We start from the raw sequence: 12,000 nt of genomic DNA on the forward strand, positions 1-12,000 counted from the left end.
TGTCTTGTTACTTATAGTTGCTGTTTTGCTTATACACTAGTTACTTTTCTACTGTCCTGTTAAGACATCATGGCCAAGGCAACCTGTAGAAGGAAAGGTTTGAGCTTGTGGTTCCAGAGATAAGAGACCATCACTGTCATACCTCTTAAGCCTCCCACAAAGCTGGTGATTAACTTGAGGATCAAGTATTCAAATACCCTAGATAATGGGGGAGATTCTCATTCAAACTACGTAATGGATTTCACTCCCTGACCCCCATATTCTCATGGCCATCTTACATTGAAAATACATTGAGTTCAGCTTCAAAAGTCTTTCACAATATCAACGTTGTATAAAAGTCTAAAATTCAAAGTCTCTTTTGAGACTCAAGAAATTGCTTAATTGTAAGCCTATGTGAAATAAAAAAGAAAATTACATACTTCAAACATATAATTGCGCAAAATATACCTTACTATTCCAAAAAGAGAGGATTGCAGGCATAGTGAAGAAATCCTAGTCCAAAGCAATATGGAACCTTTGAAGGGCAAACTTCAAATCTTATAGCTCCATATCTAGTGTCTAAGCCTTAGATGGCTCCACCCTTCTAGCTTTGCATTACACCAAGTACTCTTGGGGCTGGTCCCACTCCCTGTCAACAGCTCTCTTTGGCAAATATCCTATGGTTCTGGCATCTCTAACATCTTGGGGTCTTCAGGCAATACAGGCTTCACTTTCACAGCAGCAGCCTTTCTTGGGTGGGCCTCTGTGTAGAGACTCCTCTGCCACAGTGGCGCTCCTTAATCATGGAGGAAGATTCAACAACCAGTTTGTGTATCCTTCTTTCTCTAAAGCCAGAAGCATGTGAGCAACACTGCCAAGTTTGGCTACTTGCTTGGGACAGATCTTGACTCCCTTGAATCACATTTTCAGCCATTTTCCTTTTTTGTTGTTATTTGTAAGCAGAAATATTCTTTAGGCCTTTTTACAAGTAGGAAGCTAAGATGGATGAAGTCTTGCCATGAGGGCACCATTCCCTTTATTCCAATGCAGATGAGGCCTTTCTTGGCTGCAAATCTTAGCTATACCACTCTTTTCTTATTAAACTGTATTTTATATTTCTTTTAGTCCTACTTGGTCTTTTTCAAGATCTGCATAAGAGTGATCACTAATATCCATGCCACAGAGTAAATATTAGGCTGTTTTAATGTTTCCTCTACCAAAGAAATGAGTGTGATACTTGGGCAAGTTCTTAGGATAACACCAGACAGCCATATTCTCTGCCAAAATATCACAATAATTATTTCTAGCACATCTGCTGATACTGCTCCCCTTTAAAGCCCCTTGAGCTGGGTCTCCACAGTTTGCATGATTTTCAGCACTTCTGTCTTCTAAGCTACTACTAGGATTGCTCATTAAGCCTTGCTTACTATGTTCAATCACCTTCTAGTGCAAAATCCCAAAGTTTTTACATTTTTCTATGAAACAGCATGATAAGGTCTGTTACCACAAAATCCCACTCCTGGTACTGATTTCTATATTAGTCATTTTTCTATTGCTGTTATAAAATACAATGACCAAGGCAACTTTTAAAAGAATGGGTTTATTTGGGCTTATGGGCATCCAGGTTGCAGAGGGTTGTAATCCATGTTGGTGAACAGAGCCCCAGGAGACAGAGACTAGATGCTGAGAGAAGAAGCTTAGGGCTTAATGCTTGAATTTCAAGCACAAGGAAGAGAGAAAACTGTGAATAGTGTGTTTGTTTTTGTTTTTCTATATAGTCTTGGCTGTCTATTACTCTTACTCTGTAGATCAAGCTGGCCTGGAACTCAGAGATCTACCTACTTCTGCTCCTGAGTGCTGGGATTAAAGGTGTGCACCACCACCACCCAGTGAGTCTTTAAAAAAAAAAAAAATCTCACTTCTACTGATTTACTTCCTCCAATAACAACACACCTCCAAAGGCTCACCAAATAGCTCTATCATCTGGGAACCAAGTATTTAAATGTCTGAGGCCATGGGGACATCTCATTCAAGTTTCCACAGCTTGTCTTTAAAAACTTATGAACAGTCAAACCTCTTATCTGTGGAGGATGCTTCAAGGCCCTTCATCCGGCTAAAGCAATAGGCCACTCTATACACATATTCTATGGCTTCTATTCTGTATATTGGAATTCCTTTGATTATCACTCTTGTACTTTGAGGCCTCCTAAGGCCAATAAGGTCTCTCCAAATACTGTCACTGGAATACTGCCACTGTTGATCTGATTTCTTAGATGGCAAAGTTACTAGTGGGTAGATGGCATAGACAGTATGGATACACTAGACAAGGGGATGGCTCGTGTACTGACTGGAAAAAGAATGGAGTGGTGTGAAATCTCCTCACACTACATGGGTGGGGTACAGCTTTTAAGCCGGGAATTATTTCTGGAATTTTCTACTGGATATTTTTAGATAATGATTGTTAATAAGAAAGTGAAATCACAAATAAAGGGAGACCACTGAACCATACAGTTGGATGGCCTGGACAGCCTGGGACTCATTGGACATGCACTGAAAGAGCAGGGAGGGACGGGGGTCAAATAGCCTTTGAAAATGTACTGTTTGTGGAAATCCATGGCTCCCTGTGTGCCATTACTGTTAGTCATGGCACAGTGCAGCACTGTTTTGTTCACAGGGTCCCACAGATGTTAGACTCTCCATAGTAGGTGTCCACAGCTCCATACAACTCCCGTACCTCGGGAGTGGGGTGAGGTGGGGTGGGGTGGGGCTTCCCAGCTCCCCTTTTCTTCTCCAGCCATGTCTTGTTGTTTTTGCTCAGCTGGGGCTCTGCAGGAAAACCAGCTTACCAGTAACCCTGTGTGCCACAGACACGGGCACTCAGTTTTAAAGATGCTCAGTACCTTTTTATATTTCCTTCCAGTAAACAATTCACTCAGCAACAGGAAGGATGGCGTGTCAGCGCCAAGCACAAATAGTCTTATGCTGCTTTTATGTATTCTGTTTTTTAAAAAATGTTTATATTTTACATGTTTAAACTAATAGGAATCTACTACAGGGGGAAAATGCTTTTTAGAGCATAGGGTTTCACTCTGTAGCCCAGTCTGGCCCTGAACTTGCAGTAAATCTTACTACCCCAGCCTTTCTGGTGCTGGGATTATAGGTGTGAGCCACCATACTAAGAGACAGAAAACTTTAAAAAAATAAAAAGAAGCCTTTCCACATACTTCACCTTGATAAAAACCTTGGTTACAACTTTAGGATATTTCACTCCAGTCTATTTTGGTATGATTATTTCTTTATAGTTATAATAAAAGCATGCATATAATTGTGTTTTTCCTTTTTAATTTAGCTGTAGATAATTATGATATAATCATATACATGCTGTACTATCAACATAATGGTAATTTTCACTGCATTGAATTTCATTATTTTGATTTATCCCTGTTGAAAGCTATTAACCTATTTTTGTTAGATTCCTGCTCCTGTTTTAGCAAGAATAATATTTCTGAATACTGTAGAACTTTTTGTCCACCATCTTTTTTAGTTACCATGTTGCTTTGAATTTTTTAGAAATGCAATATTAACAAATGTTAAGAATGTCATGAAGTATATGTTCTTACAGTTGTGGAAAAGTCTAGCTAGTGTAGTCTGTGCCTCAAAAGCATACACTAGCTTACCCACTTGTTTTACCTAGGACTTAGTGTGGTGATTTGGATGAAAAAATTGTTCCCAATAGACTTGGTTATTTGAACACTTGGTCCCCAGTGCATGGTGCTGTGTGTGGAGGTTACAGAACTTTTAGTAAGAGCAGCCTTGTTGGGGGAAGTACATCGCTGGGAGAGGGCTTTGAGGTTTTATAGCTTCACCCCACTTCCAGTCCTTCTTGGATTCCTGTGTATGGTTGAAACATAACCTCCCAGCTCCCTGTTGCTGATATCACACCTTTCCCACCATTATGGATTCATCACTCTTTGGAAATGTAAGCTAAAATGGACTCTTTTTTTTTTTTTTAAACTTGCCTTTGGTCATGGTACTTTATTACAGCAACAAAAAATGTAACCAATAAAATCACCTATGACTTATTGAAGGCATGCAAAACTTGGGAGTGGGAGCAGTCCTGTTTGCGTAATGTGTGGAAATGGGCCAGAGAGCAGCAGAACTCAGCAGTTGGGGATCTTCCGGAAGAAGGTAGAGGTCCTGTGTTAGGAGCATTGCGGCCTTTATGCTGTGAGCACGTGTGGATTGCAGAGCAGGTCTTAGTTTGCATTAGATGCCCAAAGGGATTTAGTGGCTGGTGTAAACAGTAATTGTCCACTGAGTTTGTTGGTTGCTTGCAGTTCCTTAGTTGCCCTGCCTCCCCCTGCCCACTCAGAAAATTTGACTTTTGGGTGAGCCTTGCTTTATCACTTGCAAATTTATTGTAACTTTAAAAAAAATTTCAAAGCTGACACATCTGTTAGCTTTGTTGATTGGCAATAACTGTCTCAATCTTTATTGATCTTGTATGTTTTCCCATTTCAATCAACCCAGACTTATACATCTTTGTTACAATGACCCTGTAGCTGATGATTACACCAATTTCTATTAGTTTATGAAGTAAATGTGGAAATCTTCTTAAAATAGTTACCCTTGGGGCTGGAGAGAAGGCTCAGAGGTTAAGAGCACTGGCTACTTTTCCAGAGGACCTGCGTTCAATTCCTAGCACCCATATGGCAGCTCATAACTATAACTCCAGTTCCAGAGTACCCAACACCCTCATTACAGATAGACATGCAGGCAAAAGGCCAGTGCACATAAATTTTTAAAAAAAATCTATAAAAATAGTTACATGTTATTATGTTATTCAGAAGTATATATTTTTATCTTTAATTTATGTTAAGGAGTTTCAAAATGTTCACTTATTATTGTTTACATGTGTATGTTTGCATGTAGAGGACAGAGGACAACTTCCTGGGAACTGGTTCTTTCCTCTACCTCTTGTTAGCTGCTGTTCTGCACATGGTTCAGGGTGACTGTCCTGTTCTCCTCCCACCACCATTTTGTCACAAGAATACTGGGGTTACAGATGTGAGCCATTGTATCTGGCTTTTGTGGTTCTGGGGATGGAGCTCCAGTCATCAGGCTTTCATACCAAGCCTTTTCCTGCTGAGCCATCTTGCTGCCACTAAATTATTCTTCAGTATTGAATCCTTTGGGCCTTTTTGATCATCAGGTGGCAGGAGGAGCTTCTCCCTTCTACTCAATAGATATGGTGATACATAGTGACCACTTTATTTTGGATACACGATTTATCTTTGTTTTGTTCTCTGCAGGAATGGGCTGCTTCTGGGGTGCTGAGCGCAAGTTCTGGCTCTTGAAAGGTGTGTATTCAACCCAAGTGGGCTTTGCAGGAGGCTACACACGCAATCCCACCTACAAAGAAGTTTGCTCAGGTAGGGACAGTTCAGTCACTGGAATTACAGGGGAGGGCTCATCCTTGCTGGTGGGTGACAATATCTCTGAAATGGAAATATATCTAAAAATATGTTTTTCCTGTCTTTTAAAAGACAATTTCTGTAAATATACCTCCTTGCTTCTCCCATTTTAGCTATAGTGGATGAACTTCCTGTGGAATGTATTTCATTCTTTTGCTGTGGAAAAAAAATCACTTAACAGTTGATTGGAATAATTGTGCTTTTAGCTCAGGAAACTGGACAGGGCTCAACTTGGTAGGCCTTCTTCAAGGCTCAACTGGTCTCACTCATGGGACCTTAGTCACCCTGTGGAAAGTTCAGGACCAGCTGGTCTCAGATGACCTCATATGGCAGTCAGTGCTGGCTGCTGGTCACTCACTGCTGGCTGGAGAAATGGGAGTGTCTCAGACTGGTGTGAGCTAATGGTATGTGTAAATGGTGTGAGTGGTATGTGTAAAGACCTGGAACAGCAAGTGTGTGAGCCTTGTTCTCTACATACTGCATTTAATATTCCCCACTGACCAGACTGGGGCACGCAGTCTAGCCTAGAGACCGTGTGCCCACCTCCTACCATAGGGACACAGGGAGGTATGAAGAAACAAGGCTGTTGCTACAGTGGTCTTCACACATGTCAAATGTCTCATGCAGTGACATATTCTAGAGGGAAACTATGAGAAGCCATACTGTGATGAACGGCTCTGTCAATTACCACTCCCGGGCCAAGTTCCTCTCCTTGGATGTCTATAAATAAATGTTTTCTAAAGCACATCTGTATTAATGTTAGTCAGGTTCTCTAAAGGAACAGAACTGATAGAATGAATATATATATATATATATATATAACACACATACACATTTAGAGACACACACATATATATATGTAATCTTAAAGGCGGGAATAAATGAATAAGTACACACATATATACATACATACACATATATGTATACATATATACACACACATATATGTACATACATTTATGCACACACACACACACATATATATATATATATATATATGAGATTTATTAGGTTGTCTTACATGATATGGTGAACAATGGCTGTCTCACAGTGGAGTGGTGGAGAATCTGGTACAAGGCTGATACCTCCTCAATCCCCACCTGGTGTTGAAGGCCTCAGGGATTCCTGGAGAGCTGTGCATCTTCAGTCTATGCTAGAATTATGAGCAAATTGCTTCTAATATCAGTGAGGGAATGCTGCAGTAGCAGGATAGATGAACTTGCCAGTGAGAGTGAGGGCCAGAAGTCGAAAAGCAGTTTCCTTCTTCTATGCCATCCTTCTATCTGGGCTGCCAGAAGGTGCTGCCCAGTTAAGGTGGCTTCACTGCTTCTAATAATTTCATCAAGAAAGTCCCTCACAGGAGCTCCCAGTAGCTTTGCTTTTAGTTGATCCCAGATGCAGTCATGTTGACAACCGAGATTGGTCATCACGATGGCTATTCCCATTGTTTTGTTTTCCAAGTGTCAAGGAACATGTTTGTGCCCCAAGGGCAAGGGTGTGTGGCTCTAGCAGATACCATGTGGACTACAGAGTAGGAAGTACTTCCCTCCTAGCCCTCTGCAGCGAAAGAAGTGCTGAATGTTGCTGAGGGGTCAACACAGGAAGATGCCCATGACAGGTTCCAACTCAGTCCAGTTCCTTCTGGGGTTGGTTTCTGGCATTCAACAGCTCCCTTGTTTTCCTGACACCTAACATGGTACGGCAGCTTTTATTTATTTATTTGTTTGTTTGTTTGTTTGATTATTTATTTATTTTTAAACAGTGTATTTTGTTCACCATTCTAAAAGGTCTTAGTTAGGAGGACTTCTGGAGGCCTGTGGTCTACTATGTTGACACAAGTAGTATTTAAAAATATATCTAGGCCTGGTGGTACAGCCTTCTACATCCACATGTTAAGGAGGCTGAGGCAGAAGGACTACAAGTTCAAGGCTCATCTATAGCATGAGTTCTAAAAATAAAGGGGAAGGAAAAAGAAGGCTGGGGATCCATTTCAGTGGTAGGTGGCTTGCCTCATGTGTGCAAGGCCTTCAGTTCAACCCCCGGCACCAAAAAAAAAAAAAAAAAAAAAAAAAAAAAAAAAAAAGATGATGTTCTAAATATGTGAATAGTTTATATTTTAATGATAAAAGCTTGAGGGCCAGGCATGCCTGTAATCCCAGTTCTTGGGAGGCTAAGGCAGAAAGATCATGAATGAAAGGCCAGCTTGGACTATATAGGTTAGGCTTCTTGGAGCTACTAGTGAGACCCTGTTATAAGCAAACATTTTTTTTTAAAAAAAATGGAGGAATAAACAACAACAACAAGGGGCTTGAGGGAATGGATGAACACCTGGAATCATGGTCTCCTGAGGGAGTATGGTAGAACCTTGGTGAAAAGATGATACAATGGTTTGTGGGCAAAAACATAGGTTTTTGCTTTTGATTATGTTTTTGCCCTTGAATGCCACTTCAGCCATGAAGGTGCCATAAAAATATATGTTCTTGTTTTTCCTGCGCATAGGGAAGAATTGAAATATTCCTGCTCTAGGGATGTGGAACATGGACTACATTCTCCAATGGTCAGTCCATATGTTTTTGCTTCTGTTTCAAAATTAAACATACTTATGTAGAGCTAAAAGTGGAGATTCCAATGGGCCCTGGAGGTGTATTCTCTCAGGCCTTAGCAATGGAAATTAATAGATGTTCTCCTGTAATTCTAGACATGGCATAATGGCTCTGGAGGAAAAGGTTGCTAAGAAAAACCACAGGACTTGGGTAGATGGGTAACTGAGTAAAGTCACTGGCTCACAAACTAGGTGACTTGAGTTTGAATCTTCAGAATCCATGTAAAAGCATCTGCAATCCCAGCTTCCCTTACCAGGAGATGGGAGGAAGAAACAAAAGAATCCATGTAAGATAGTGGTCTAGCTAGCAGGGCTTAGGAAATAGTGAAGAGATTCTGTCTCAAACAAGATGGAAAGATGAAACCCAATATGTACATCATGGCATACACACACACACACACACACACACACACACACACACACACGTGTAAAGAGATACTTAAATACCTGCTCTCCATACTATTAACCTCACTGTGCAAAGGGCAAAAGCCAGTTCTAATACCATAATAGCTTGTTTGTGTAGCCATAGGAACTTTCCTCATTGACAATATAATTGTCATGTGAATTTCTGCTGTATGCTAAGCACTATATAATAAGTACTTTTTAAGTCTTTGCTTCTTTTTTTCTCGTGCAATCACATGGCATCCTAGTCTCTATCAACTACAGAGGCATCATTGAAGCTCAGAGAGCTCATGTGACTCACCCAGTGTCTTCATAGCCTGAATTCCACCTTGGTTGCTCTCCACTCATAGTTTATGCCATTGACCTTGATGTAAGTTTCCCAGCTGTTGCTACAGCCTGCTTGTCCTCCATTCAGCCATTCACACTTCCTTCCTCTTTCAGATCTGTTCATTGGCTGAACTTCAAAGTATATTGCTGTGTTTTTAAATGACTTCTATGTGGAAGTGTTTTGTCCTGTAGATGTTTGAATTTAAAAGGGAAGAAGGACCAGTTCCTGTATGATTCAGTCCATGCAAACAGCTGACATCAGGCTGCAACAGAGCATGAACATGGGAGTCAAGGGGTTGTGGGCGGGGGGAGAGAGAGTTGTCTGTTCTATCCCAACAGGACTGCCAACTTAGGGCAGAACAAAAGGTGTGGTTGTTATGGAAACTGATTCTAGAATACAAAGAGATGATGTTGGGTTCTACCCAGATTCAAAAGGAAAAGTACTTTCTTTGTTTGGAAATTATTGTTGTGGTGAGTTTAAAACTTAGACTGGGTAAAAGGTACCTCTTGCTTAAGAGTGGTAGAACCCTCAAATCCCAAAAAGGAGTAGGATGAAGCACCCAGATAGGGTGATAATGGGAAGGAGCCAGTTAAAGAATTTTGACTGAGAAAGGGGTATGTAGATTCTTATTTGAAGCCCACAGTGGTGCTCCCAGCATTGACTGGACAAGAAAAACAAATGGGAAAAAAAATACAAAGTTATCCTGAGTGGCATGGCTTGTTAAGGTTCAGAGTGAGATGAACTAGTATATATCCTTTAATCGGTATTAGTGTCAGTCATATTCTTGTGCATCTAGTTAACTCTGGAATTGTAACCATAGCCATGACTGTTTCCTAGAGGTTTCTGTTGATGGAGAGGGAGCTGGAGCCCCTCCTGTGCCAGACAGTGCTCCTGCGCTTAAGGCTGTATTTGGTTATTGGGTCTGGTACCCGGACTGCAGGGAGGGGTTGTCCAAACATCAACCCAAAGGACCAACATAGCCTGCATTGCTCCCTTCAGGCCACCTAACATGATGCCATGGCAATGCTTTCATGCACTGTATCTCTACACAAAGGTCAGGAGCCACTTGCCATAGAGTCAGAGGCTCCTGAAGGCCATGGGGACAGTTTCAGCAGACAGGCAAGTGTGTTTGAGTGCAAAAGCAGTATGTGTATAGAAAAGGTGTGTCCTCCTATTCCCACAGTGTTTCTGGAATAGGCAGATGGTAGGCAACTGAAACCCGAGACAGAGTTCAGTAGGACATATGAGAGAGACATAGACACCAACTAGCCGCTGAAAAGAGAGGTGAGTCAACAGTGAAAGAAGGTGGTGTCTCAGTGCCTTTTCTATTGGCTGTGACAAAACACCATGACCAATACAACTTGCAAAAGAAAGTGTCTAATTGGGCATATGGTTTCAGAGGGTTAGAGTCCATGATGGTGGGTCAAAGACATGGCAGCAGTAGCAGCTAAGCTAAGAGCTCACATCTTGATCTGCAAGTAGGAAGCAGAGAGGCACACTGGGAATGACAGGAGTCTTTCGAAACTTCAAAGCCTGTCCTCAGTGACAAAACTCCTCCAATAAAGTCACATCTCCTAATCTTTCTCAACGATTTTAGTAACTGGGACCAAGTATTCAAATATATGAGCCTATGGGGGCCTCCTCATTCAGCTTCCACAGGTAAGGGTGCCTGGCATCTGCGAATCCCACTGGCTGAGAAGAAGACCACTACCATGTTTCTGAGCTAAATTCGAAGCAAGCTTTAATTAAATACTGGCCAGGATGATGGACTTTGGCCAGAACCATTCCAGGGTTCCCAGAAAATCACAACGATTCACATTTTGCAGAGGCTTAAAAAGGCAACCCCATAAGGTCACTCACTGTCTTTATTTCCCATCAGGTCCAATCAGGGGCAAACATATATCCTGATGCTTTTCCTACCCATGCACCTCCTGCCTACATGTGATCAAGCACACCAGTGCAGTTGAGTCAAATAAACTTGTTTAGGGGAGTGCAAACAAGCAACAGCCTCCAGCATTTCAGGAAGTATCTGTCCTTGGGCAAGGGACTTATAGGTTAGAGGAATTTTTTGTTTTATGGATCCCTTAGGTACAGTAATTAAGATTTAAAACATAACTTTGGTTCTCACACATCCAAATGGGACACTTAGGAGTAGATTCAGTGATAGGTGCATGTCAGGGTATCCTAATCCCTGCATGTGACCTGAGCCTTATGCTATACAAATTACTGGGTGCTGATGTTTCTTTCAGTGTTTTAAATAGTGCAGTTCCTTGGGAGAGGAAGAAAAATATGTTTGTGTTGAGGTATTGGAGTGGCCATCACTTGGGTGGGAGGATACTGGCTTTAGACTTACTGGACCCAGAACAACAGTTGGCAAGCCTTGATGATATAAGGGGAAGCCCAAGGCCCCAACATGAGTTGAGCTTGTGAGTAGTGGGAGGTTTTGCTGATACCTCTAGAGTGCTCTGGGTAGACATGCAGCCTCTAAAACCATGACATTCTTAAGTGCTACCACTAGCTTCTTGTTGTGCTCCTTCTGCTGTAGAAAACCTTCTGGTCTGTTGACCTTCTGTGGAGGTCATTTCCAGGCAGAAGATAACAATGAGACCAGGTCAGTTAGGCAGGCGAATTCTCATTTCAAATTGAGTCAGGTGCAATCCTTGATGCATATCTTGGTCTCCAGTGAGTTTAGTCTGCAAAGCTCATTCTCTGCTGGTTGGGTCAACCTGGGGTAGCACTGGAGGATGATAATGGAGTTTAGGCCTGCAATGCTGAGAGGCAGAAGGTAGGCCTCCACAGCTCCACCAAAGGCTGTGACTTTCATCTTGCATTTCCCTGGAGACCTTTCGTCCTTCACATAGTATTTGGGACTAGATGACTACGAGACCCAGGAGGGACAGAAACATCCGTCTACATGTGGCACCCAATGTGGGGCTCTAACCCATGACCCTGAGATAGAGTCTCATGCTCTACTCACCAAGCTAGCTGGGCTGTTTCTGTCATTTCTTGCACCTTTAGGAAGTCATCCTCTTACACTTCCTACTTACCCTAGTAATTTTTTTCCTTTTGAGGTCTTTGATAAGGTTGAAGACTAGATAGTCACAGCTAACATCCTCTCTTATCTTAGCTAGAGCATATTAGGTACAAGACTTAGACTTTCCAGAATAGGACAGCTATTGGAGTAATCTCTGTTATATGCCATTACCCTTGGCCTG

At 41.8% G+C, this 12,000-nt stretch overlaps 1 protein-coding gene across 4 annotated transcripts in view; it reads left to right on the top strand.

The window, feature by feature from the left end:
- The window catches only part of Msra (methionine sulfoxide reductase A), a 329,701-nt gene that overhangs the window by 163,801 nt on the left and 153,900 nt on the right, over positions 1-12,000 (top strand). For 3 of the 4 annotated variants that reach the window (XM_051195538.1, XM_051195541.1, XM_051195540.1), the window contains exon 3: positions 5,292-5,411. In XM_051195538.1, coding sequence (XP_051051495.1) covers positions 5,292-5,411 — 120 coding nt within the window. The remainder of the gene's footprint in view (positions 1-5,291; positions 5,412-12,000) is intronic. The other variant, XM_051195539.1, reaches the window with a different exon arrangement.

Source organism: Phodopus roborovskii, unplaced genomic scaffold, assembly GCF_943737965.1.
Source record: "Phodopus roborovskii unplaced genomic scaffold, PHOROB, whole genome shotgun sequence".
Taxonomy (NCBI): domain Eukaryota; kingdom Metazoa; phylum Chordata; class Mammalia; order Rodentia; family Cricetidae; genus Phodopus; species Phodopus roborovskii.